The sequence below is a fragment of the Ascidiella aspersa genome, chromosome 2 (genome assembly GCF_963924565.1).
Source record: "Ascidiella aspersa chromosome 2, kaAscAspe10.2, whole genome shotgun sequence".
In the NCBI taxonomy this organism is placed as follows: domain Eukaryota; kingdom Metazoa; phylum Chordata; class Ascidiacea; order Phlebobranchia; family Ascidiidae; genus Ascidiella; species Ascidiella aspersa.
In genome coordinates this window covers 9,771,378-9,798,586 of record NC_139448.1, presented here as the reverse complement: position 1 = coordinate 9,798,586, position 27,209 = coordinate 9,771,378, and the positions used below count along the sequence as shown (strand labels likewise).

The 27,209-nt window shown below is 39.2% G+C and overlaps 2 protein-coding genes across 2 annotated transcripts; one reads left to right on the top strand and one right to left on the bottom strand.

Annotated features, from left to right (window-relative positions):
• The first annotated feature begins 2,551 nt into the window (after positions 1-2,551).
• On the top strand, positions 2,552-7,116 carry LOC146163518 (protein Wnt-10a-like). Its single transcript, XM_083380531.1, has 7 exons — positions 2,552-2,602; positions 3,099-3,204; positions 4,073-4,187; positions 4,261-4,367; positions 4,650-4,882; positions 5,713-5,862; positions 7,006-7,116. Exons 1-7 carry the CDS (start codon positions 2,552-2,554, stop codon positions 7,114-7,116), a joined length of 873 nt encoding a protein of 290 aa, XP_083236657.1.
• Positions 7,117-10,346: 3,230 nt separating this feature from the next.
• Positions 10,347-20,367, bottom strand: LOC146163517 (receptor-type tyrosine-protein phosphatase beta-like). Its single transcript, XM_083382149.1, has 14 exons — positions 20,190-20,367; positions 19,780-19,922; positions 18,718-18,847; positions 18,016-18,285; positions 17,006-17,134; positions 16,408-16,548; positions 15,822-15,998; positions 15,511-15,600; positions 15,084-15,198; positions 14,562-14,719; positions 14,074-14,196; positions 13,480-13,626; positions 12,763-13,032; positions 10,347-12,339 (listed from the first exon to the last, which is right to left on the bottom strand). Exons 1-14 carry the CDS (start codon positions 20,302-20,304, stop codon positions 10,889-10,891), a joined length of 3,459 nt encoding a protein of 1,152 aa, XP_083238275.1. The 5' UTR covers positions 20,305-20,367; the 3' UTR covers positions 10,347-10,888.
• Between the last annotated feature and the right edge of the window lie 6,842 nt (positions 20,368-27,209).

Sequence of the window (27,209 nt, the reverse complement as noted above, 5' to 3'; positions counted from 1 at the left end):
CATCGGAAAGGTCGTTTGCATAAGGATTTCGTACGATGGAATAGTCACGAATTTTTGCGACGCTCCGGTAAAAAGAATTCCAGCGAACAGTAATGGATAACTGGGATATACCCAGCTGAGCAGAGAAACGACCATGAACACAATGGTGAAAATGTTTCCAACAATTGCGATTAGCTTAAAGTTTTTGAACTTGTTAATAATCAACCCCCCTAATATGGAAAAAAACGCACCGCCACCTGTTAAGGCAACAATGAGATAGCCCGCACTTTGATCAACTGTCAATTCGCGAGGCAAAGTGTCAGAAAGCGGCCTCAAAATTTGCGACATTAGAATGAACATGATGGTGTTGACTTGATAAGCAATCCCCAAAATAAACGAAGTTAAGACAAAAGTTTTGTTCGTAAAAATAGCCTTGGTCGCTTGACGAAATTTCGTACACTTTCCTGGCACCAATTGCGCCTCGACAGAGCAATTGTTTTCTCGTTTAAAACTTTGAGCAAGAGTTGGTGGCAGTGGTGGCACATCTGTCATAAAAATGGCCAGAAATATGCTTACTAGAACTGCCAACACAAAAAGCACAGCGTACAGGATTAACAACGTTTCTTTTTTACCCTGGATGTCGGAATCCTTTTGTATGACGGTAACTGGCAAAAGTGCGCCCATAGCGCAGCCAATGTACATGCCCATGATTTGGCTTGCAATAGCAGTACCCACTTCGTTTTCTGGGAACCAAAGTGCAGCGAATATAGGCGGGATGGCTTGCATTATTTGAGCTGCTGTCCCAACAAAAAACTGTCCCAAAATCATGACTAAAACCATAGAACGATTAGTAAGCGACGCAGTGAAACAACCAAATCCAACTGTAGCACAACATGTTGATATCAGCGTCAAGTTTCGAAGCTGAACAAATTCGTACAAAGTGAGAATTGCCAGTGGAACCGTTATGACAAAAGCAGGTATGTCGTGGGTCAAAGTTAGCCAGTCCACCTCCCAGTACGACACATCAAAGTACTCCACGTAAAAGTTGCTGATTTCGCCAAAACAGCTGAACGATAATCCGCTTAAAGCTTGAAGCGAACACTGCGCGACAAGAAACACCCATCTTCGCTTGAAGAGTTTCGTTTCCACTTCTGAAAGCTGTGTATTCTCTTGAGAACTAAGCATTGGGCTTTCTTGTTTGCACACAACCTCGGATACTTTCCGTTTAGCAAGCTTTATGGAAATTTAACATTACAGATCCGCGGCAAGTCGTGCCTTTTATAAAAAGTATTAACAATATTATGTAAAATGGTATTAGCTAGATAAAACTTTAACAAAAAAATACCATCAAGGGAGAACATTGAGTAAAAACGCAGTTACGCAGCGCGTAGTCCACACTCTATGCAAAGCAATACAATCGGTTTTCTTTTCATGCTAAGTTGGTATCAGTAGCCTTTCGATTTTAAATTATTATAGGCGATTTAACAACCGATTGTGATCGATGTAATTCATATTTTTACCTTGAAAGATATTTTTGACAGAACAAAATCCGATAACAACTAAAACTAATCACACTGTTAATCGCTAAAACAAATATTTATAACCCTGAAACAGTTATCCCAATGTATTTGCTTATTTGACTATAGTACCAGAAACCTGTTTTATATAGTTATGTCCGATGCTATCTGATCAAAGGCAATAAATAATACTAAGTTGTATTGCTACCGATGTGCATTTTAGGCATGAGCGGCATATTTTCTATTTTAAATAGTGAATTTCTACAAAACAAAAATTCAAGTGAACTAACGTTTGAAGCTAACACAGCCTATGTTTTTCTTAAACTATTTTCGCAAATAAACTTTCAACTGTCGACTGTATCTTCAAGCAACATAACATTTTGTCAAACTGTGCAAAACCGGAAAAGAGACACTCGGCGCGAAACAGCAAATCGTCCATCACCAAGGAATGAATTATTTGACAGCCCTATATAATTTGTTTTAAAACTGCTTTCTTTAACCTAGAATAAAGATAAATGGCTCAAAAAATCATGGTGAATTCTTGTACATTTTTAGAAAGATCAAGACAGACTTGATTTGAAAAACGTAGAATACTGCAACTGCTCTGAAACTGGCATTTATTAATACTGGCAAGAAGAACGATACACAAAATGCTATAATTAAAAATAATAATTAGAAAGTCGACCTCGTTTTATCCTGTCTAAAACAATCATTTTATACCTTTTGTTTTTTACTCGCTATTGAGGCATATAATATATGTCTTTGCATTATTTAGCTACAATTACTACCGTATTGGCATTGAGAGTCTGATCACGTTTGATCAAGCAAAGTGAGTGGTTTCGAGACGTCACAATAATACGTAATCCGTTACGTCAAGGCTAAAAATCTTGGAACAGCCAGACTGCGCTATATCGTGATATAATGGCGTTCAGCTGAAATTTGGCGCAGAAAAAGGCGGTTCTACCTGCGGCAGTTTAGCCAAACTATATGTGATAGTTTCTAAAGTTTGCACGAATAGCGAAGCACTCACTTCTTAAGAATTGCAGAGAGCATAAATGGATCGTAAAGGTGCAAGGGAGTTCGTTATTGTGTTTGAGAGCGATTTGGTATAGGAAATCGGAAGTTGAAATATCACTGAAATGCTTGCTGCCTGCCGAGGAACTATCGATTTCTGTCGAAATGTGTTGCTGGTATTTATTCTTTTGATTGACAGCCACTGGGCGCTCAGGGTGGAAACTGATTCTGCGCTTGTGTGAGTAAATGAAGCAGTTTTATTGGAAGATGGTTTACAAAATTGATTTTCTAAAAAAATGTTTTTTTCATAGCTGGTTAGTAAATTTAAAACTCAAATTTATTAGATTTATAAAGTCGTTTTTAATAATATTATTTAGTAGAGTCCTTCATTGTGCAATTATTGAACTCAAAAAGAGAGGTAGAAAAATCAATTAGAAATGTCGTCACTCGATGCTAAAAATTGAAACTGAAAAGAATTAAAAATACTGCTTTGATTGCTAAAATATATATAGACTAACTGGTTGTTATTATATATTATATACTTGGAAACCTTTTTTTTCTAGAAAACCCCGGTTTATGATCTCCCAGCATCCGCTTCAGCATTCCCACTTCTCGGTCAACGATTACCTTCCCCCCTCCACCCCAACCTCGCTCATCGCAGTTCAACTTCCTGATTGGTGTCTCAGCGACCAAGGTGAAATCTAAATTTGTCCCGACAGTAGCCGCGAATCTTATTTCGTCTATAGCTGAAACTACTAGGGGCAATGGTTCCTAACCTGGGCGTCACGATCACCAAGAGAATCGCAATAGGTTGTCAGGGGGGTTTGCCATGTACGATTTGTTGATCGAAAGTTTGACAGGAAACGAAAAAAAGACAAGAAACAACAAACAATATGTAAAATCTTAGCAGTAGAAGGGGGCAAGAACATCCGCCAATCTAACAATTGTGTTGATGGGACTTGCAAGTAAACCAGTCGTGTTTATGACAATAAGTATTGTTTTCAGTCAGCGACCAAAGCATATAGTTTACACTAATGGCCTTGTCTAATATAAATTAAACGGTGACTATTCGACCATCGAAAAAGATTTTTGCCACACCCGAATAAGGGTCGCGCCAAAAAAAGGTTGGGAATCACTGTACTAAGGTGTTTTACCGAAGCTTAGATAGTTATGAAATGCCGCTGGACTAACAATTGACAATTTATTAAAAAAAATTAAAGGTTAAACGCTCACCGATGACACAAGTACCATGGTTTTGTATACATTGCTAAAATGAATTTCATATTTGTTTAGACTGTTGTCTCTTAATTCATGCTATACTTGTAGAAAATTAACCTGTTTTGTTAACCGATACGCTTTAAATTTCCACATTAAAGATTATTTTCAATTCGTGCGATTTCGTTTGCTAATAGGAAAATTGTTCATTATTGAAAGTTTTTGTTCTGTGATTATATTATTTCAAAATGTCTTGACCCTAAACTATGTTAAGCCAGTAGGCTCTTTTTATGTTCACCATTATTCGCAAAGATCTATACGTATTACAGAACTGCTATTTTATACAGAAATGACAGCATTACAGCGGGGAATTTGTTCCATGGACCCAGTAGCTGCTCGTGCCGTGGTACAGCATTACGAAAGAGCAATCAAGCTTTGCGAGGAAGTGTTCTACCACGAAATGTGCGTTCAGTACTATAGTCAATTGAAAGCTGAATGCTAAAAATGACTGTCTATACTAAAAAAAATTATTCAGGTGGAACTGCAGTCTGGTTCGGGACTTTCGAGCATTACCAGAGAAAAATGACACCAGCAGAATTGTTGGCCGATATGACGATCGCGTTCTTCCGATCGGACTTAAAGGTGTAACCGAATTTTATTCGTAATTATTGGTTCTTAAAAATATGTTACAATGGACCACCTTTTGGTCTATTTTTTTAGATTAGCCTACGTCTTAAACTGGTGATATAAACCGCTACAGAATACTTTACAAATATCTACAATACAACGTTATGCTAGCGTTTCTTTCTTTATGGAATTGCACACCTCTATAAGTGGGTTGTTGTATATAAAACACCATGCATCTAAAGCTATATATGCTGGCCGAAGAAATAAAAAATAAGTCTATAATCGTGTTTGCCGCAGACACCAAGGAATCGGCGTTTTACTACGCGGTTACAAGGGCAGCCATAGCCCACGCCGTCGGCGATTCCTGCATGAAACGACACATGGTGGCCTGTCTGCAAGAAGAGACACGAATGACCAGCAACTCCAGCCTGACAGCAGCCATAAGGAGAACGCCCATGGATAAGCTAAAGCTGCCGCACATTTCAAAGTCAATTAGAAAGCGCGTGATAGTCACCATGGCACGGTTGCAGGTGTTTATACAAATAAAAATGTTCATTTTGGCTTAAAACCAGGGCTGCAGAGCCGGTTGAAAACAACCCGAGTCCAACTCCCGAGTCCGACTCCCGAGTCCGACTCCGGCCAAAAAAATACACCCGAGTCCGACTCCCGAGTCCAGAGTCCGACTCCGGACAAATGTAAGATTTTGTCGAGTGCCGAGTCCAGCTCTGAATCTGCAGCCTGTATTTTACCCATTTACGCAACTAAGTTAAGGTGGATTTTCTGCATTCCACTTATATTGGTGTCATAATTGATCCACCCGCATTACATGGTTTAAAAATATTTCACCATTTGCTATTACACTTTTACAACTTACATTTTGCCGCCTTAATAGTTTTTAAATGTCATACTGTGCATGCGCACGTCAGACTCGGGTTCGGTCTTGGTTTTAGTACGCTCTGACACAAATTAGGACCCATAACGTTTTCGAATGGTGTTGGTTCACGTATATAGACAGGTTCAGTGTATAAAATAAGCAATTCTTTTCTACTTGATTAAACTAAGATAATTGAAGAAACATTTCAGGACGCAGTGGTTCGCTTACCACACCCCAAGAAATTATAAATAGAATGCGCCATTCCTAAATATAAATTAATAGAATGCGCCACTTCTAAATATAAAAAGAGACCTATGTTAGAACCCACTGCCTTGAAGCTGAATTTGTCGTAACCAAGAGGAGTTTGATTTTAGCTTTCACTTTTTTAAATGTGAAATGATGTGTACCAAGTAATTAACATTACGTCCATAATTAAAACAGATTACCACCCGGTCTGTTAGAGGTAGAAACAAAGTTTTGCTTTAGGATTGGTTGTGGGGAAACTTAAGTCACGTCGACGAGTTTGCCGTCCGTTTCAGCAAGGAGCATCTCGAAAAGGGGATCGCCACTAGGAATGTAAGGAAGCTCTCCTTGTCTGATCGCATCAATTTGCACAATGCGGACGTTGGCTTGAAGGTTGGTAAATAGTAGTTTGTTCAAATACAATATTGGAGCCTTATTTTTTAAAAGGAGACGCATTCTTTTTATTGAATATGACCTAACTGCAATCATAGTTTGTGGTCTGTTGGAATGCTGAACTTCAACTTTGCTGTTAAGGTTTAGGTAATAGGTTGAGTCATACTTGTTATAATAACAATTTCAGATAGTATAATGTGAGAAATTGCGCGTAAATGTTTCGTTTCGAAATCCCCTTTTATAAATTGCGTTTTTATTGCTATCAAAACGCTTGGTTCGCAGGCATTTATGAGTAAATATGTATAAACTACACAATTCGGATCGTCAGAATTGTAACACTTTTGCGTTTACAAATCAAAATTGCCCGGGACAAATAGCCGATTCGCTTTTGGCAACAGTCTCGCCGACAACAGGGTTTTTGTTTGGGTTGCCGTCGCCGACGTTTATTGCTCGGAGTGCGACTGCTCGAAATTGTCGCTTTTTGCGCAATTGGCCGAAAATTGCGCGCGTTAAAAAATCCCGCGACGGTGTTTATTGGGCGGGCGACGTAACGTTCATCAGCTCGAAATTGCCCTTGAGTGATTCGATCGCTCTTTAAACGACGGAAAAGGAAAACGACCGGTCGAGTGTTTGTCTGTATTCTTGTTGAGGTTTTTGTGCTGCTGTCGCACGCCAACTAAGCTCGATACCAAATTCCTGCTGATGTTCTTCTGGTTTCGAAAGTTTTAAACGTGAAATTTTGAAGCAGAATAGTTAAAAGTTGTAATAAGACGTACAGTAAGAATATCGAAGCTCATACACAATTAGATATCATTTTGAACATTTCACATAACTTTGAAAAGTTACTACGTCTAATCGTAAAATAGTAATGGCGTTTTTGTGGTGTAAAGTAAAGTGCAACACTTGTTCCAAAAAAATAATCATTAAAAAAGTTTTTTGTACCGCCACTGCAAAACACTGTAAGGCAAATCTAGAACGTGCTATCGGTTACTATTCATTTGTGTAATATGATGTCTATACAGGCTCACCTTAAAATCGATTGCGTTTAGCAAATTTGCTGATTTTAAAATATAAAGGCTTGTATGACCGTAGTGCTTAAACGAGGCAATGAATTTTCCAGAACATTCGTTTACCATTCCTTAGCTCTCTGATTTGTCACAAGCTCGTTCACAGGCATATCTGGCCCGTCTGGTAATTGCCCCAATTTACGTACCCGTCTACCCCTGCCCAAACTTCAAAGCAACGGCCCAATAAAAGTGGCGCTTTTCTAGTTGGCGTCATTACGATTATGACGTGCTCATAGGATGGCTCGTTCGGGATATCGATTGTAAAATATTATTCGCGACAATCTTGATCTGAAATCTTTAAACACGATTTTATAACTTTCTTTTACCGAATCGATGCGATAACGCAAATCTAAGTTCTATCCACGTATTTTTTTAACTTCTTGCGAAGCAAACTATTTTTAAAATCCTGTGAATGTAGTTTTACTAGTCAGCTTTTGCTCTTTGAATGTTTTTTTAATAATTGCGTTAACACTTAGCCAGTTGCTGCTCGCTCGAAACGGTTTGCTAGCATTGTTATTTGTGTTCGTTACGGCAGTTAATACAATGGTAAAAGTTAAACAAAAAAGTTCAAACTTCGGCCCTCTTTTTTCGGCTGGCTACGCCACTGATCGTCGGAATAAAGACCAAAATAGAACTAATACCTAATATTTGGTATAAAATCGAAATCGGTTTAGTTCAATCTATCTCAAATTGTCGTCTTACCGTGGCGATTTCCCATCCCTAAACCTAAACGAGGGCAAACAGTTCGGTAAAACAGGGCTCGTTTTAAGGGATTTATCACGACAGGTTTAGGTCTTACTCAGACGATTTTCCATAATATTTCGTTGTAGATATTACTGCGTATCTGGTTTTCTTATGTCGATGGTCTTAATGCTACTATATTATAAATAATTCCTCCTTATAGATATGGTCGATTTATAGATCTTATTGTGTTTTTTTCGTTTAACTGATGATGATTCAAGTAAAAACTAAACGGTTGGTGAAACATTCTTGACTTTTTTTGCTATATTAGCCCTAAACTAAAATAAAGTTTTGGATTTTTTTGATCATTTCTCAAGTTAATGAATTCATTTGGCCAAAAGTGTTTCACTGTTGTTATTCTTGATGTGAACCGGCTTGCGTTGCAGATTTACGAGAAATCAGTGGTGCTTCTCTGCAAGTGCCACGGTTTAACGGCGTCCTGTGCAACCAGGACGTGTTGGCGGAGGCAGGCCGACCTCAGGGTGGTGGTCAAGCAGATCAAGAATGCTTACTTCGCCGCCAAGCGCGTCTCGAAGCAACAACAGAAAAAGCGGAAGTCGTCTCAGCATTTATTCTCTGGTAAGTATAAACTCGACAAGTGCAAGCCAGACAATATTCATAAAAATAAGCTCAAGGATAGCGGTCAGATGAGGCTACATAACCACCATATTATTAGTGACCATCACAGGTGTGCGTGCTGCTTTGACCAAAACCCAGGTTGTTTTTTACAATACTCGTACAAGGTAAACGGCTAGAATAGCAATTCATATCTTTTTCTTTTATTGACCAACAGCATTGTTTTTCTAGTTGACTTTCCAAACTGGCGCTTACATTTTTGCGAGTAAAAACCTATGCATGCAGTACCCTTACTTTTAATAGTCGAGTAAGGTCTAGTTTATTTATCATGTACAGTAAAACTCGAAAGTATTCTAATAGTTTGACACGTTTCATGATTGGTTAAAGACTTTAGTCATGGTAAAATTTATGAACCTTAGTTGTTAGACACATTTGTGCCAGTGTTGTAATGACTTAAATCATTTACTTGACTTAGTACCCTCAAGTCATTGTTTTTAAATGACTTGACTTGACTTAAGTCCTTCGAACAAAATGACTTGACTTAGCTTAAGTCATTTCAAAATGATTCGTTTACAACACTGATTTGTTCTAATGGAAGGGCGGGTAGTAAGGTGACTAACAGACAAACTTTCCGTGCTTCGATAGCTCATCCTATTTAAACCTAATATATCACATAACTGTTGCAACGCACGAAAACTCTCTGAAATTCGCACTCAGACCCACATAAGAATTCCTGCACACTTTAGGGTCGCGGCGCCCGCGCAAGATCAGCAAGCGTAAGCTGGCCTACGCCCGGAAGCCTCCTAACCTATGTCACCGGAGCACGCGCCTCGGAATCCTTGGAACCCGGGGCCGGCGGTGCGCAGATGTGTCCGAAGACGCCTGTCAGCGTTTGTGCTGCGGTCGTGGCTACGGTACCAAGCTGGTGCAGAGGACCAGCCCCTGTCGCTGTGCCTTCGACTGGTGCTGCAAGGTCAGGTGCGCTACATGCGAAGGCCTGGAATTGGAGCGCACTTGTAATGAGTAGCGGCGGGGTTTAGTGGTGGGCTTGTATTTTAACTGTTTTCGTTATTCTTCGTAGGCCTAATTGTAGGCCTAAGGCTGTTTACTAGAGTGAAAGCCTATTTTGCAAACCAAACTACAAAAAGCAATAGAAATACGGATCGGTATGTCTATCAGCCTTCAAAAAAAATATAACCTTAAACAAAATTGAGGGCCGAACTTTTCTAGGGCCTAAAGCTATAGCCTTAGTAGCCTAATGGTTAATCCGGCACTATTGGGGATGTTAGATTTTTGTTGCCTCTATAACCTAAATATACAACAGTGAGAAGATGGGAAGTTGTTATTACCAAAACAGGCTATAACTTTCCGTATATCACAATATCGGCGCCTATAGGAGTGGGAATAATTTCGGGGTTGACTGTACCATAAGTAAATCAGCACTGACATGCAACAGCTTTTTTAGTTGTTGACAAATACGTAGCTATACAAGCCGATTTAATCGGTGCCAGGTTATAGGCACTCTTTCGCTATTATAATGCTATTTAATTGATAATGATACAAGTACATATTGAAACGACTTTCTCAAGATCATTTTGATTTACTCGATCGCTTTTTGTTATTCATATTCAAGCGCTACATTACAGATCTGTGCATCCCAACTGCTTATCGTTTTGCTTATTGGAGCATAAAATGCTGGCAGATGACATATCTTTTATGGCCTGATAGTAGGCTAGTATTACGGTTACGCAATGATTGCGACAAAAGTTCAATCAACCCTTTTTTCTCTTTTATTTACCGTCTTGGTTTTTTCAACAAACACTCGCCATCTTTTGGCGATATGTTTCTTCGCAATAAACAGTCATTCGTTTTTGACAGGTTTGTTTTCGGGATATATATGTTCTTCCTTATTTAGACTTACTAGCCTTTTCGCATATATTAGCATAATAATTATGATTTCTTTGCAAAATTCCTAAACGACGTAATAACTCGTTATATATATACCTTTAACCTAAAAATAGTAGGCCGAAAATTTGCGCACACTTTGTGTAACGAATAAAACAATATATTAAACAGTAAAGTAAATCCCGTATGAAGAAATACAAAAACAAAAAATATCAACGGCGGTCTTTGATTCTTTTCTTATACTTAGTAAGTTAAAACATTTGTACACCCGGGTCAGTTGGTAAAATTGACTTGATTAGGTGGTATGTCATACAACGATATGTCAAAATTATGTAGACATGTGAAATTGGATTTAAACTGCTTCTCTAAGGCTGTTCGGCCAAATGGTTTCAGCAAAATATTGTCATAAAATAAATCACATTCTGGCAGGAACACATTTCTCCATTTTTGATCGGTGTAAGTTTGCAGTTTACAAAAATAATCCACAAATAATAAAGAAGAAAGTGCCGATAATACTAACTTGTAAACTAAACATCACCAACAAATCTTGAAAAGACCACATTTTGCCCAAAAAAAATTTGTCAAAAAGGTATTGCAAAATTGGTCAAACTGGAAGGCACAACCTATCGCCTGGGGCAAGGTTTGACAAACAAACTTACACGAAGACAACTACAGTTTCTTCAGGCACTTTTGTCTGAGACATTTTTCAATTTCCACAGGATCGAATGTTAACATATCTATGTCGACGTAAGCTCAGCAAGAAGAGGCATTGAGCTTTTACCCGACTCGCCAGAATCCTTCTTTGTTGAGTCCGCGAATGTCACTGAGTGCTGGTTACCCAGTCTAGGGCTAGGTTTGGGACTAGGTCTCGGACTAGGTTTTGGGCTGGGTTTGGGGCTCAATTTAGGACTGGGCTTTGAACCTAATTTGGGACTTGCATTGGGACTTAATGTGGGACTTTTAGGACTTGATTTGGGACTTGGCTTCGGACTGGGTTGAGATGTCAAGATTTCAATAGGCTTAGGACTGGGACTAGATCTTAGTTTGGGACTAGGTTTAGGGCTTAGATTGGGGCTTGGATTGACGTTTGATGAATCTATTAGCTTCGGACTGGAGCTTGGCCTGGTACTAGGCTGAGGACTCGAAGGGGCTTCGGATACTTTCGTAGTTTCCCCTTCATGAGATTCTAGGTTACCCCCGTTTAAGACCAAAACCGGTCTGATTTCCTGTGGAGACGGAGTTTTCTCTCGTGGTTGTTCAAATGGTGATGGTGGTTTTACTGGGACGACTGGAGATGGAGTTTTTCTTTCGGGCTCTAGGGTAGGAGAAGGACTTTTCGTGGGTTCGGGAACTGGAGATGGTGGTTTTTCTTCGTGCAATGGAATGGGAGTTGGAGGTTTATCATTGGCTTCTGGGAGATGAGTATCTGGCTCTGGGCTTATGCGAGCTGGGGGTTCAGGCTCGGGTGTTGGTATTTTTTCCTCTGGAATTGGAGAAGGAGGTTTCTCGTCGACTTTAGGTGGATTCATAACTGGCTCTGGGCTTTCGCGAGCTTGAATTTCAGGCTCTGGTGATGGCGTCTTTGCCTTTGGTTCTGGAATGGGAGATGGCGTTTTCTCACGGACTTCAGGTGGTTGAATAACTGGCTCCGGGCTATCACGAGCTTGAGTTTCGGGTTCTGGCGATGGCGTTTTTGCCTTGGGTTGTAGGATTGGTGATGGAGGCTTATCGTGAAATTCAGGTAGCTTAACAACTGGCTCCGGACTTTCGTTAACTAAGAGCTCAGGTTCAGGGGAAGGCGTTTTTTCCTTGGGTAATGTAATCGGAGATGGAGGCTTCGCATCTTCAACGGGAGGCGGTTCTGGCTTGGTTGAGAGAGTCGCTTGGGTTACAACAACATCATCTCCCACCCCGGCCTCCCCATTAGACCTGAGTCGGAATCCGTAGATGGTGGCTTCGTCTAAACCATCGTATATTCGCTCATTAAGTCCGCTCTCGCATCTTTCGATGTACTCCTCCTTGATGATAACGGCGGCCGCCGAGAGCTGATCCTCATCGATCTTCTGGATGCGAGTGAGCGTGATGTCCATCGACCTGCAGTTACCCTCCACTCCGGACCAGTTGAGTACGATCGTGTCCTTGCTGACGGAAGCTTGCGGGATGTGGACGTTCGTGACGTCACCAGGCTCTGCGAGGAATAAGATCCGTTAAAACAAAATCCGCACGACTAGTTTGGATGGATTATTGTTGAATAAGTGACCTGTTTATATATTGTTAAGCCATTACTAGTGTTTATTACATTTAGCCGATGTAGTATTTTCACTTGATAATCCTAAAAAAGAACACAATCTGTATATAAAAGTGTTAATTCAGCGTATAGCTAAAAAGCCTATACGAAACTGACTACGTAATACCCCAATGAACATCTCTGGGTAAACCCTATTAATAGCTAAATTTTAGTTGTAAGCCTTTTGCCTTCTTTTACTATTGATGAATGGCATACTCGCATACATATAACGGATTAGGCTCAAATTAGTTTAATTGTTCAAACAGCGAGAAATGAAAGATTGGCCTGGGTAATGTCCAGCACTATTCGAAAAACAGCACTTACTGGTGTACGCCTCGGCGTCGGCTGTCGGCCCGCATATCTTCCTCGACCTTGGAGTGACCCCTACCCTGTACTGCGTGCCCGGTGTTAGATCCCTGAAGCTGTGTTTAGTGCTGGTTTCCTCACACGTGGTCGAAAGTTTAGGCTCCGCGTCGCCCAGTGAATCTATGGTGAGCATGTAGTCGTCCGCTCCACCGTCCGAAGCTACCCACTCAGCTGCGAGCTCCCTCTTGCCTTTCTGCTCCAATCGAAGGTTCGAGATCGCGCAGGGACCTTTGCAATCGGTTCGGTGAATGGTTTTAATGTCTGACTTTAGGTGTGTTTTTTCGTTTGTCAAAAAACGCGCGAACGGGAAGAGGTTATGGTAAGGAGCGAACACACAAGGAACACAGTGTGCACTATAAATTTAGAAAATGTCGTGCCTTTGCCGTTTTGTAATCTATTACATTTTGATTATAGAGCAAAGTATAGTATGCTTGGAAATAAAAATCTTCTACATCTTTAAGTCTAAGGGTTTTGACCTAGCATTCTACATATTCCTGCAAAAATTAACAAACGAGAACTGGTATAGACGGGAACGCAACACACAAATATACAATTGGTGTAGTAACTATATGAACATATATATCACTTTCGGTTTAGTTTTCGTTTCAAGGGCTACCATCAGCCTTGATATTGTTTGAAATATGTCGCGACATTTTTGTAAAGCTTTTTACTCACCAGTTTTGTGCTTTCCCGTGACAGAAGTGCTCAGCAACGAATTGCTGTAAACTTCCACAACGAACTCGTAGATCGTCGATGGTTTTAATCCGGTGAACGTGTAATTCAATAAATCCGAGTCGACGTGCTTTTCCAAAGCAACTGCGCCTAAAATAGGTGTTCGTTAAATGTATGAGTTTTATGACTAAGAAAACACACTCGGTTAAGACGCACAAATGCCTATGGATCATGAGTTCTCAAAGTGGGGTTTAAAGGGGACTAGTTTAAAGGGGTTCATCAAGGCCCAGTTAAAGACCTACTGCATTATTTAAAAAGTTAGATAATTTTTCATACAAATAAAGTTACACAGAAAAAAACGCTAAAGTGTATTTAGACTTTATTTCAGTTTCATATTTCTATAACTAAAACAGCAGGTTTGTTAGTTCTACTTGTTCAATGACGTCAATTTATGACGTCTCACGCCAACCTTGGTCCACGCAAAACAAAAATATTTTTTAGGGGTCACCTATGAAGAAGTTTGAGAACTCCTGCTATAGAAAGTATGTTATATACAAACATATACATACGCCCATTGTGAACAACAAACAGGCTTACCATCAAGCTTGACTGTAAGCTTGTAACTCTCTACACCTCCTTCCGCCTTATCCCAGGCGCACTGCACTTTGTCCCAAGCGCATCCCTCGTGTGGGAAGCTTAAGGTTGATACAGGGTTGGGCTCTAAAACAAACAGTCAAAACACTTTCAGATAAACTATAAACATAAATTTCAAACCAGATCTGTTTCATTGATGCGGGCATGTCGATATTTGACGTATGGTACCTCCTTATTTTCCAAAAGCAAATCATTTCCAAAAGTACATTTAGTTCTATAACAACATTCTATAGAACAAGCTTTTTTAACAGAAAGATAATATTTTTGATTTTTTAGATACCTTCTTGCAAGTAAATGCCTAAAAAGAACTACTGCTAACAATATACATATAAATTACATTTGTCCTAAATGTCCCCCCAAATTACATTCTAATCTTGGAGGCGAAACGAGAGATATTAAAGACATAATGCATGGTTGCATGTGCTACCCACCAGTTGCGAAGGTACCACTCAGGGCCGAAGATTCCATTCCGTCGCTCAATGACGTCACGTCGACCTGGTATGACGTACCCGGCGTGAGATCGTTCAACCAACACTCGGGAGAGTATACGTCATCCAGTTTCCATCCAGGTTCCTTTTTATCCGATCTTCTGCAAAAAAACAAACAGGGAAAGTAAATTGGGGGTGCTGAATAAATTTTGACAAATTAGATTGGTATACGAAATTTATACCTTACTTTGCGATGAAGTATATACACATTTGTAAAGTTTCAATTTAAATAACACTCGGTGACACCACAAAAAGCATTACGGCAGCTCTGAAACGGTCGAGGTCATGGGCTTGGATTTACAATATGCTAGTTTATTTGCCGTGTCTGGCGCTTTGTCCAAAGGATTCACGGTGGTGTATGACATAAGGTTTCACTCTTTGGACTTAATTAAAAGGTAAAATATATAAGAGTTTATTCTAGTATACTGACTTCTAGAACAAATTCTACGTTATAAATACTGTTACCTGGCGTAAACAATGTACGAGTCTGCTCTTCCCTTTGAAGGGCGCCATTTCACCATTTGTTTTTGCCTTGAACTTCCTTCTTTCACGAAATCCAAATCGCCTGACAAACCGGGTTCTGTTGAAAATGTTTTGATGAATAGTTAAACCTCTAATCAAATCTTGACTGAATTTTTATCTAAATCGAAAAGCTCATTTAAAGCATTGTAGTGGTCTTTTTCTATTTCCTCCCCGCCCTAACTTTGCACTTATTAGGCCAAACAAGACAGGGTGCCTTTGACTCAAATACTCCATAATTGTTTGCTCAATTAATTACAAGAAGATTACATAATTTAAGTTTGTTGAGACCTCAAAATACTTTTTTTTTGTTGAGCAGGGTAATTCTTCGTTAAACAGCATAGCTTATCCTTAGTTTTATATCACAACTTGCCAGTTATAAAGGTCGCGACAACCCTCTTGCTGCTTTTATCCTTTGAATTTGAGACAATCCCGAGTTTGTACGTTGTTCCGGGCACCAGGCCTATATGATGACAAATCAAAAGTTAAACAGGTTGTAGAATCTTTGTAAATGGCCGTATTTGTCTAATTATAAAAAGAGAAATCAGGTGGCACTATATAAAGATAATTGTATTGAATTCTCGACAAGCTTTCGCACATCACGGTTGTGTCACATGATTCATCTAGTTTGTAGAATGTAAGCTACTTCAAATAATAATTTGAAAAACGGTTATTTGGTCTTACCTTTAAAGTGATATTTCGTGCCCTTGACGCCGCTAGGATTTGTATTACATGACGCTCCCTCCTTTGGGGTCAAGAAGAGGTCATAGTCGTCGACGTCACCGGTAGCGGGTGACCACGTGACCAGGGCTTCCTCGGGCCCGATTTCGCGAGCTGTGACGTCACTGGCCTGAGATGGGACTAGATTGTACAGAAAATTTTTATTAGTAAGTTGTTGTTTTCTAAATTCACTGCGTCAACAGTTTCTTCGATTATCATGGACTTTTTTTTTTAATTACGGCAAAACTAGATCTTGAGCATTTTTTATTTTTCTTGTAAATCGAGTCCTGTAAATAAAATGCGACATAATTCAGGGCTGCGTCAACGTACCTAATGTGCTTTATTTTTAGAAGTTAAAGTTTAGATCCACCCGTGGAAGTTTATAAAGATCTATACGCTCTTGTGCAGCACATATATGCCTGGGTTTACCCTTAAATTAATATAATTTCGCAGACTGTACAAATGTAACCTTTAGACAGCAGACTGACAAGCTATACGCGAATGCACAAACAGGAATTATTTTTAGTAGTAAACATATAGGTCCACTTACTTGTACAACACGTGTAAGTCCGAGGTTTGCTTTGTGTGTCGAGGGTCACACTGGTGACGGTGCAGTCGTACAAACGACCGGGCACCAACCCGTTGAAGGTGTAGCTGAGATTGGTCAGTTTATTGATCTGAACAGGTTCGTCTACGTGAAATGTATGAAACATGTTACATTCAAGACAAATTAAAAATAAATTGGTCTGAGTTTGTTATGAAAATAGTATTTGGGCAAATAATAACATAGAATGACTATCAAAAAAGGCAACGTAAAATTGAATAGGTGTAACGTAAATATGCCAAACAATAATATCACTTTTAAGCATCACCGCGATCCACTACCAAAAAAAGTATATTACAGAAACCAATGATGACAAGATTTTTTTTTTTTTTTTTTTTAACCATATCGTTGATAATATTTTTTATACGGTCGTTTAACCTCTTTATTATCATTTTAATTTTAATTTTTACAATATTGTTACGCAAATAGCCAGATAACCATAACATTGAAAATATTTTTTGTACGGTCGAGCAACCTCATAATTATCATTTTCATTTTCATTTTTACAATAACTTTTTTTATGTTAAGCATCATTTCAGTTTACTTGATTTGTGATCGGTTTGCGTGAGTTTCAAGTTATAACCCTCCACTTTTCCTTCTGGAGCCTTCCATTGGACCGTTAACTCGTGTTGGGTGACTTCAGCAAATATGAGGTCACAAACGTGACGCGGGCCTTTAAACAGATAAAAAACGAAATAAAACTTATTTTGTTTCACTGAATGGGATGTTTTGTTACATCCAAAACCTTCAAATTACGTTTTTGCCATTGATAATATCAAATGCGATACGACCATTTGGCATGCTGAAGATAAAAATTTAAAATCCAACGTCATGAAATAAATATAACGACTAACAAGCTTGTGTTTTCTATGATATCCGTACGTCGCATAACTTTTTTAAGGGTAGCATAGTTTATTGTGCCGATATAAAGTACCAATAATGGCCCCTAAAATAAATTGCGTTATTGTCGGTATTTTTTTAAAACGTCAGCAAATATGAGGTCACAAACGTGACGCGGGCCTGAAAACAGATAAAAAAAAACGAAATAAAAATATTTACACTAATATAGTGTTTTATGCATCATAGATATGATGAAAAACATTATCGGACTTTTAGGAATTAAAGTTTAACCACCTGAAAAATGCATGACTTGCCTGTTGGCATTTGTTTGTAATATTCATATCACGTAACTGTGTTTTACGAAAGAAAACTTTGCTTTGTCATTTCACGAAACTTAATTTACAAACTTTCTGTATAGGCTAGGTTAAAAATGTCTAATTCATAAAAACGACAGTTGTAAGAGAGTCAAATTTTCATCGGTTTACATTTCCACCACAAAAAAAAAAACGAAATCACCAAACATTTTCCAACTGTTTTCAGGGAGAAAGTTGTTTTTGTCATAATCCCAAAATTTGAAAACAGAAAAAGTAAAAACGAACGAAAGTAAAGGCACCAACCTAAAAGTTGTGTCCAGGGAGAAAAATATTTTTTTCCCTGACTTTCGAATTAATAAACAGCCGATAAACCAAAAAGAAACAAAGAAAAGGCACTTACCTGTTGTAAACTCGCCAACCAAGGCTTCGCTCCTCACTCTGTTCGCCACCGCGAAAACCGAAACCGTGTACCTGACGCCCGGCACCAGCCCGCTGAACACGTGACCTGGTGACGTCAGGTTCGTGACGTTGCAAGGTGACGTCACGCCTTCGGTGGGTTCGATGCTAGCCTCGTAGCAGTCTCGCTTGCCCTTGGAATGGCGCCAAGTTACTTCCACAGCGCTGCTGGTCGCTTGCGAGGGAAACTCAATGTTGCGTGGAGGGCGGGGAACTACCGAAACAGCGAGAAAAAATGGATTAATTTTTGCTATGTTAAAATGTCGAACTTAAAGGTTAACGGACGAATATATTTGTTTGACACTAATTGCGCTAAGTCCTAAAGTTTACTTTGATAAAAGAGTTTTATATTATAAGTGCACTGCAGTAACCTAGTACGAGTTTTTACTGAATCTACATTGTACAAGTTAATTTTGCATTTGTATTTTTTAACACTTTTTATTAATAAAATTTATTTTACCCGGGAATGCTGCGAGTATGGCTGCCTTTACAATGCAAGCAGTACTAAAATTTTCTAAACCGAGGCGATCATTTAAAAAGTGAAGTGGGGCGCAAAGCTTATACAGTTCATTCGATGAAATTAATTTCAACCAAGTAAAATAAAAAGGCTTTTCCAGATTTTGCCAACGTCGGTTTCATGTCTTACGTGTTGCAACGTGTGCCGTCGAGCAAGGCACCCTTTCCCCGTTTAATTTGGTGGCGATGACGGCGACGCTGTATGAGGTTCCCGAATGCAGACGACAGAATGTGTACTCGGGTGCTGGCAACGCTCGCAACTGCAAATAAAAATTTTTCTTTGGTCAAAAATATGTTCTCAAATGGACGGGAGTCGATCCGACCCGGTAACATATATCCCTATCTTCTAGCACAGGGGTTTTCAACCAGTGGACCATGGTCCACCAAACATTTTAAGTAGGGCCACAGACCTATTTGAAAAAAATAGATTTATAAATTTTTAGGTTTCATTTGTGTCACTATACCTAATTTTTGGAGACGAATTAAGAAGGAATGTAAATGAAATGTAAATTTATTGTTCAGCAGCAAGTATCTCACTAAAGGCCCGTTTACACTAGAGCTGCACTGAGCTGAGCAAAGCGTAATTTGCATTTAAATTCTATTGTGACGAGCGTTTTACGCTTTGCTCAGCTCAAGCCCTGTGCAGCTGGAAAAATACGCTTTAGAGCAATTTTAACGCTTTGCTAAACTCAAGCCCAGTACAGCTATAGAAAAACGTTACGTTTTGGAGCGATTTTTGCGCCCAGCGCAGCTCAGTCCAGCCGTAGTGAAAACAATTTAACGCCCAGCTCAGCGCAGTGCAACTGTACTGTAAACGGTTGAATAAATAATCTGTTTTAAAATATGTTCTGCTGTTTTTTGCTCTAAACCCTTTTTATATTTTTTTTTATAAAAAATTATTGAGCAACAGATTTTTGTGCGACGAAAATGGGCCACGAAAGAAAAAAGGTTGATACCACTGTGCTAGCAATCAAAAGTAAGAATGGGTTGCTTGGATTTTTTCGGTAAATTTGACCTCGCCCCCGCAGCTGACGTTTAAACTTCGTTACAAATATTCGATGCCATAGTCACTGTTTTGTCGTTTTACAACACTGGCCATAAGTGACTATTGCACTTCTAGTTGAATGTTACAGACTGGGTAGGCTACATGTTAAACCGCTAATTAATGGGAAATAAACTATTCAAAACTCACCAAGGTGCGCGACTTTATTTTGTCTGGTGGAAATATCCTGACTTGATATGACGCAATGTCGACACGCTTCGGTGGCGACCACTTCACGCAGAACGATTTCGTGGTGACGTCATCGAATATGAAGTTTTCGGCGCTTTCGTGGCCTATAGGCATGAAACGATTTCGTGTTAATTCAGGAAAAACATTAGAGTTGAATATGCTTGTAAGTGGAGAAGATGGTTATTTGTAGTGTGTTTTTAACTTAAGTCAATAACTTGACTTATATGTGTACTCAACTCACTGTTATATAAACCTTGACTTCACTTCGGGTTTTCGGACATATGACTTGACTTTAATTTATTAAATATTTTTTGTAAAATTTAGTTAGATGTGCCCACCACAAGTTTTGCAACTGATTTATTGTCCCCCACCTGAAGGTTCATCTTCATTATCGGAGGCGCACGTTGTGAGCGAAGAAACGGACGAAGTGGAGACAAAGGAAAGGCCACTGCGAGATCTGGGCACTTTGCTCGGTGCACTGCCCATCCTGACTTTACGCAGTAGTCACCATGTAAGAAACCTATACCCTGTATTCTCCAGTGTTGCTATTTCACCTGCAAAGCTTTAAATGCAATGCTAAGCTCTTTAAAAGAGATTGGAGTCGGCGTTATTGGCACAACACCTGTTGTATAATAATTGCATAAATTGGGTATAATTGATATGAATAAATGATGAACATGCTTGTGCGAATTGCAACATGCTTGTGCAAATTGCACGCTGACCTAAGAAGTTATATATAAGACCTATTATCCAATAGCGCAAACGCAACTTTCTGAGGAAAACAGTAGTTTTATTTTTATACCCTTAAATAGTCCCCTATTACTCTCTTACTTGGTAACTTGTCTACACACATTGCAATATTTTCGTCGCCTGAAAGACTACCAATGGCTATGCTTATATTTCGTCCGGCGGGTAGCCCTTCATTTTAAGCTCTCAAAATAACGAATATTTGTACTTAGAACCGTATGTTCATGCTCATACAAACAATACACTACCACAATCCGAGCAACATTACAGGTAATACGGGGCTTAGCTAACGCCGTTTGAAAAGGTTAATTACCCTAGTGGCCATCGTCGCTCCGACATGACAACAATATAGCGTTGGATACGAGCGCGTCGGGTTTCACTGCTTATTGTAATCGGCGCATACCAGCAAAGCAATCGAACACCACCTACACGGGTGATTAAATGTGACCGATTGTTTGTCCTTCTGCTGCGTCCAGGGATTGTAATACGCAAGAAGATTGTAGGTCGCGAAGTGACAAACGTTTGTTGGGAAGAAGTGCATTTGATTGTGCGTTTAGTCCAGCTTTCCATAGTCGTGTTAAAACCACTATACGTGAAATTTATCCGAATGATTTCATGACCAAACTGTTAGTTTATGGTCTTTGTTGTTGCTAATTTGTTCTGTATACATTTTCAAACCTTTGGGTGTGAAAAACACTCTATTCAATTGATACCGACAAATTTGTTTTAATTTAAACTTCCATTCACTTTAATTATACATGTTTTTGGCAGCAATTTATCCCACACTTTAAAATGTTGTCTGCCAAACGTGGCCAGTAGTGGTGCCTGATTAATGGACTAACGTAAAATAAGATATAGTCACGTTAAGCTTTTTTTCTAATTTAGTGTAGGCATGTGCATCTGGGATGGTTGTAGATGTGTTTGGTCACTCTTCTTTCATTTCTACAAAGTTTTAGTCTAACTTCTCACTGGCAATTATGCAAACGCTTTTTGTAATCTGACTTGCGTGAAAGCTTATGCAATATTGTCTGCCGCGACCAATGTGTGGAAAGCGTGTTCACCCCGAACTTGGTCGCGTGGTTTATTGCGTATATAGTTGCTTTCGCAGCGCGACATTTGCAGAAAGCAAACAATGAAATTGGTCGCGGATCTGACCACTGCCTTCAACTTGGCTTACCTTGCTGTGCAAACAAAGAACGCCTCCCGTCACGTTTATTTTGTATTGTCAACATTTTGATTCGTGTGCCACGCGTGTCCCTGCGTGACATCACAAATGCGGTTTAAAATTCATCCAATATTTTGCTTTACTTAGCATTATGTTTGTTCGGAAGTCTAACCTCCCAAGTTGGAATGTTTAAACTCTCATGTGAAATGTTAAACGTATCATTTCAGTATACAATGTTTGTTTTTTGCAAAGTAGTTGAATAACTGTCAAGATTCTCAACACCCAATTAACACAGTATAGGTCAGTTAAAAAAATATATTCAGTGTTGTTAGGAACTAAAACGATCACCAAAGCTACAACCTTATATTTCAATAAGAAAAAGGGGCCTACATTATATTTCAAACAGAGGAGATTTTGTTTTACAAACGTTCGATTTTATCAAATCGTGAAAAAACTAATAACAAAGACTTTTAAAAAAACAAATAACGTTTGATTCGAAATAAATATATCAACCAACGGTTATATTTTGCCCATTTCCAGGGCTTGGTCGAGTAAAAAAATGAAATCTAAATCGGAAAGCGTCTGTTTGTCCACCGCGCTTGCGTCCCGCCCAAAGCGCGATCCAGGTATGGGCCGACTGACGCAGACTCTCTACACGCCACGTCTAAGCCTTCCCGTGTTTCGATCGAAGTTTGCCAAGTAGCGGGCGACGCGATTCAAGTCGCCGCCAAAGTCGGAAATGGAAGGCCAGCGAGCGGCTTGCAGCGTTTGCCCTCTCTAGCTTTACTGCATGCGACGGCGGCGGAGTCCGTGGCGGCCTGGGCAGGGGCCTGGCGCCGTTGGCGTGTTTGCCCAAGTCCTCAGCCGAAAAAATGGAAAGTGCTGCCTTTAAATGCACGGGGGTGTCGAAAGTTGATCATTCGCATCTGTTGCTTTACCGTTGTTGCAAGTCTAAAAGTGTATAAAGTGTGCAATAGAATCATGACGACTCTGCATTATGCTCCTGGAAGTTACGGCTATGTAAGGTTTCCTCAAAGCGCAAGTACAAGCCATACAGCGTATAACCACGAAGAGGTAGGTTTATATTACTCGCATGTACAATTTTTTAATAATTACAACTTTTTTACTAATATACTGTAAATGTAAATAAGTGGGATATTTTCCAAAGAATCCTGAAAAACAAGTTGCTTGCCAATCTTTCACTGAATAACTTACCTACTTGTTTATCATATATCTATCTGGTGGTATGTCTAAAACATTCTAATAAAAACTGATTTTTTCAGAATCATCTTAATGAATTTAACTCGAAGAAAAGGCAGTCACCATGCGGGGAAGCACCTAAACCAAAACGCCGTCGCAAGGAAGCAGCTGGTAAAGAACGTCAGAGACTCAGGGATTTTAATGGCGCCCTCGAATCCCTGCAAGGTGTACTTCCAATCCGACTTACCGACAACAGAAAAATCCACAAAAAGAAAACTCTCCAGGTAAATAGCGAACACATGATTCCAATCAAAAATGTTGTAGACAGTTTATTGGACAAAATTATGCGAAGGAGTGAACACGGTAGATTTAATTAATAAGTAGAAAATAAACAGAGTTATAGTAAATTAAATATGTATTCTACTATTCTCTAATAGAAAGATATTTCCTTCCTGACTATAGTTAAGTGGTCATCCTGTTTCTAAGTATACATTGCTTTTTAAATCATTGCGCTACAAAGCATTAGACAAACACATCTGATCCTTTAATCTTACGCAAAAAGGTGCGTTTTGTTAGTCAGTCAATCTAACGCAATGAGGTACGTGCCGAAAATCCCTAAACAAGCATTTATTCTTCAACTTCCAGCTCGCCATCCGTTACATCGAATTTCTTCGAGGTTGCTTGGACGGGAGTCGAGACTTCAGCGAACGCAGCAGATTCTGGTGTCGGAGCGAAGACAACATCGCTATTGACGCAATTGACGCCGCAGCGGTCGGTGCCGACGCCGCCATCGATGACAAAGGCCAACCAGATCCTGTACAGCCGTTGGATACGTACAATGTGTCAGGATACACTTACCCCATGGATCCTAGAGCCGTTAACATGGGTAATCCAGTCGACTGTTTCAGTACACTTGGCCAACGTGCTGCTTATTCCCGCGAAGATACTATGAAGTTCCAGCAAAGTTTCCCAAAGCCCTTATACGATGCTACATATTTTCACGCTCGCCCCTGCATCAATGAAAGCGCTGAGAACGAGCGTTGCGATGGTAACCTAAATTTCGACAAAGGCCAGTCGCCTGTAGACCATTACATTCCCAGCACACATCGCGAGCAAGAATATTTCCCTGTATGCAACCAACCGCTTGAATCGCAGTCTGCAAAATTGACCGTCCACCACTTTGGCGGTAGAAGCACTGATGTAATACCGCTTCGAGACAGTAAAGTCGTCTATGACTTTCGCTCGCTGCCAAAACCAGAGTTGGAAAGCGACGGCTCGTTTTCGGCTGCCAACCTCAATGTTAGCAAGGATTGCAGCGACCTTAGCTCAATACCTTTGATGGAAGTCTGTAAAAACTTGATTCCAAATGAAAGTCCCGTATCATGTTGTGACGACTCCAGCGATTCTGGATCTGTTTCAGCCAACAGCAAGTTCAACCTAATTACTTCAATTGAGGTTGAACAACTCATTGAATTTGATCCTTTTCCTGTTGCGGAAGCCGCAGTTTGCGTCGACGATTTGAACTCAATTTCGGTCACAGACCTCGTCGCAACGTCGCCACCTCGCGGCCTAAATTTTATTTGTGGATCTACGCTAGAGGCGGACGACTCGTCCCTTAACAGTAATTCGCCATTCCGACAAACAAAAGTTGACGAGATGTTTAGTTACCTAGAGGCGATTATTGCTTCGCCAAAAGCCTGCAGCAGTGGACCTGAGAGTCCAGAAAGCGGTTTCGGCTCTTTGACCGAGTTTTAATTTTTAAAGCGTTAAGTTTTGTTTTCATTTTGTAGTGGCGTTGATGTATTTGTTCTTTTTCGCTCTTTCTTACTGTTCTATGTTTAATACAATTGAAAACATTAACATTTGACATATTTCTAAATGATAGTCCTAAATATTGATGAAAGTTAAGTATAACTTATATGAGTGATTTGAAAAAAGATAAGGATAGCAAATTCGTTCAACGAAAAAAAGACGGGATTACATTTTTGACCACAGCTATAGAAAATCCAATGTAAAATATAAGGTTTAGGCGGTACAATGGTTATGAAATATTTGGTTTGTAGTTACTTCTTCGGAGAGTTAAAACAATGCCTGGAAAAACAAGTCAATTATTATTCGAACTATACTGACTCAACTTGCGTATTGGAAATACTTGAATCAATCTTGACGTGTTACTGCAAGCCAAACGTCATTGACGTGATTCAGACTTTAGTTCAAATAAATAGTTTTCATTGCATGCATTGATTAATTAGTATTTAATCTAGAGATGCTCAGCTATAAATATTTTTAATTATGGGTATAATAATACTAATATGGTGGAAAAGCAAGTTTTGTTGTTAACATAATTATCAACTTAAAATTTGTTTTAGAGGAGGTTAGAAACTTCAGGAAAATCTCCTTTGATCTATAAATTAAACATCGTAAAAATAACAAATGAATTCGTAACCACATAAAAATGTAGGACCGATGGACACATAACTGCAGCCATAAGCTACTAATGTAACTAAAAAATAAAGTTTTATACAGATGAGTTAGGGTTTGAGAGTTAAGGATTTTTTGAACTCAATAATTTGATTTCACCAAAGTTTGTCAGTTAGATTACACATAAAGCAGTCTTTTTATATGAATAATTTTCAGTTGAGGTCAAGAAAATATAACAAAAGTGTAGACCTATCTTTTTAAAGTTAAAGCATTCTACAATGTGCAGTTTGGTGTACTTTGTTAGGTTTTATGTAATTTTGTTTAAACCTAAAGAATTATGAGAAAAAGCATGATTAGCAAAACGGTTGAGCGACTATGCATCGTCGGTATAATTTTTAGAGGAGGTGCGTTAAAGGTTGCTGTCCTTGTGCAACGATTCTGGTTAGATTTCAGTTCGAAAATTTACATATAGCTTTACGTTGTTGTTTAGGTAAATGTGCGGGATAAAAACATTTTAAGCTTCAACTAACCGAGATGCTTGGCTCAAACAAGAGACATTTTCCAAGCACTGGATACTTTATCTCGCAACTCAATTATCATTACACTTATCGAACTGCTGCAAAACTTTCAAACTTATACACATCCAAACCTATCTACAGTTTTTCTTACTTGGTTTCCCAAAAACGCTTCTTGTTATTTGACGTGCGTAAAAGCTTATACAAGATTGTCTGCCGCGACCAAGGTGTGGATAACGTGTTCACCCCAAACTGGTCGCGTGCTTCATTGCGTATTACTTTAGCTGCGCGACTTTTGCAGAAAGCAAACAATGAAATTGGTCGCGGATCTGACCAACTGCCTTTAACTTGGCTGATCTTGCTGTTCAAACAAAGAACGTCTCCCGTCACGTTTAATTTACAATGTCAACATTTTGATTCGTGTGTCACGCGTCTTCCCGGCGTGACATCATACATGCGGCATAGTGTCAAATCACTTGGGTTCAAATGAAGTGCTTTCATTTAATAAGTTTTCATAAATATCGGTTTATTAAAGTTTTGCACGTAAAACATGTTGGTGCTATACATTGCGTTTTTGTCAAGTTTTAGTTGAGTTATTGCTTATAAAAATTATTCGCGTTCACCAAAGCCGTTGCTCTAAAACAGTGGTTCCCAACACGTTTTTAAGGCGACCCATTTTATAAGAAAAATTCAGTGCGGTAAAATCTTGCGTCCCAAGCAAATTGTCGTAATATTTTTAAAGCTATACAAGATTGCGTTACAAACAAACTGCACTACAAAAGCAGTAACTTTTTTCGAAAATAATATATTTATTAAATCACTAATGAGATAGCTGTGCTCGCTTGCTGTCAATGAGTTTTTGGGATATAGCCGCATGTCGGCTTCAACTACCGTCTTTATTGTATGATCGTTTTGCCATTTTTCGCAAGCCTAATAATTAATTTAAATATAGGTCACTCAGCAATAACAATAATAATAATAATATTATAATAACAATAAGTAAAAGGAAAACTGTTAAATGTTATTGCACTACGAACATGCTAGAAAGCTTTCCGATGTCTCGACATAAAACGCTTCGTGACTTCTATTTAAATTTCCAGTTTTGAGATCTCTTCATGTTTTAAACCTTTTTATTGTAATCTTTTCGTTCAAGAAATGTTATGCCTAAAAACAAGCGACCCAAAAAAATATTAAGGCGACCCAACTTTGAGTCGCGACCCATGCGTTGGGAACCACTGGACTAAGAAACCTGATAGACTGCACCGGTCTAACTTTAATAAAAATGTTTGGGACAGCAATTTGTTTCAAATATAGGAAATTTTGTTTTACAAACGTTCGTTTTT

Bases quoted from the DNA above. Each gene is read 5' to 3' on its own strand.
- LOC146163517 (XM_083382149.1), bottom strand. From the start codon at position 20,304: ATGGGCAGTGCACCGAGCAAAGTGCCCAGATCTCGCAGTGGCCTTTCC. The intron at 19,923-20,189 runs GTGGGGGACAAT...TCATGCCTATAG, and splicing joins TAATGAAGATGAACCTTCAG to GCCACGAAAGCGCCGAAAAC. The intron at 15,199-15,510 runs GCAAGTTGTGAT...CATTTTCAACAG, and splicing joins TGTCGCGACCTTTATAACTG to AACCCGGTTTGTCAGGCGAT.
- LOC146163518 (XM_083380531.1), top strand. From the start codon at position 2,552: ATGGATCGTAAAGGTGCAAGGGAGTTCGTTATTGTGTTTGAGAGCGAT. The intron at 4,883-5,712 runs GTGTTTATACAA...GTTTTGCTTTAG, and splicing joins TCACCATGGCACGGTTGCAG to GATTGGTTGTGGGGAAACTT. The intron at 5,863-7,005 runs GTTGGTAAATAG...ACCATTCCTTAG, and splicing joins ATGCGGACGTTGGCTTGAAG to CTCTCTGATTTGTCACAAGC.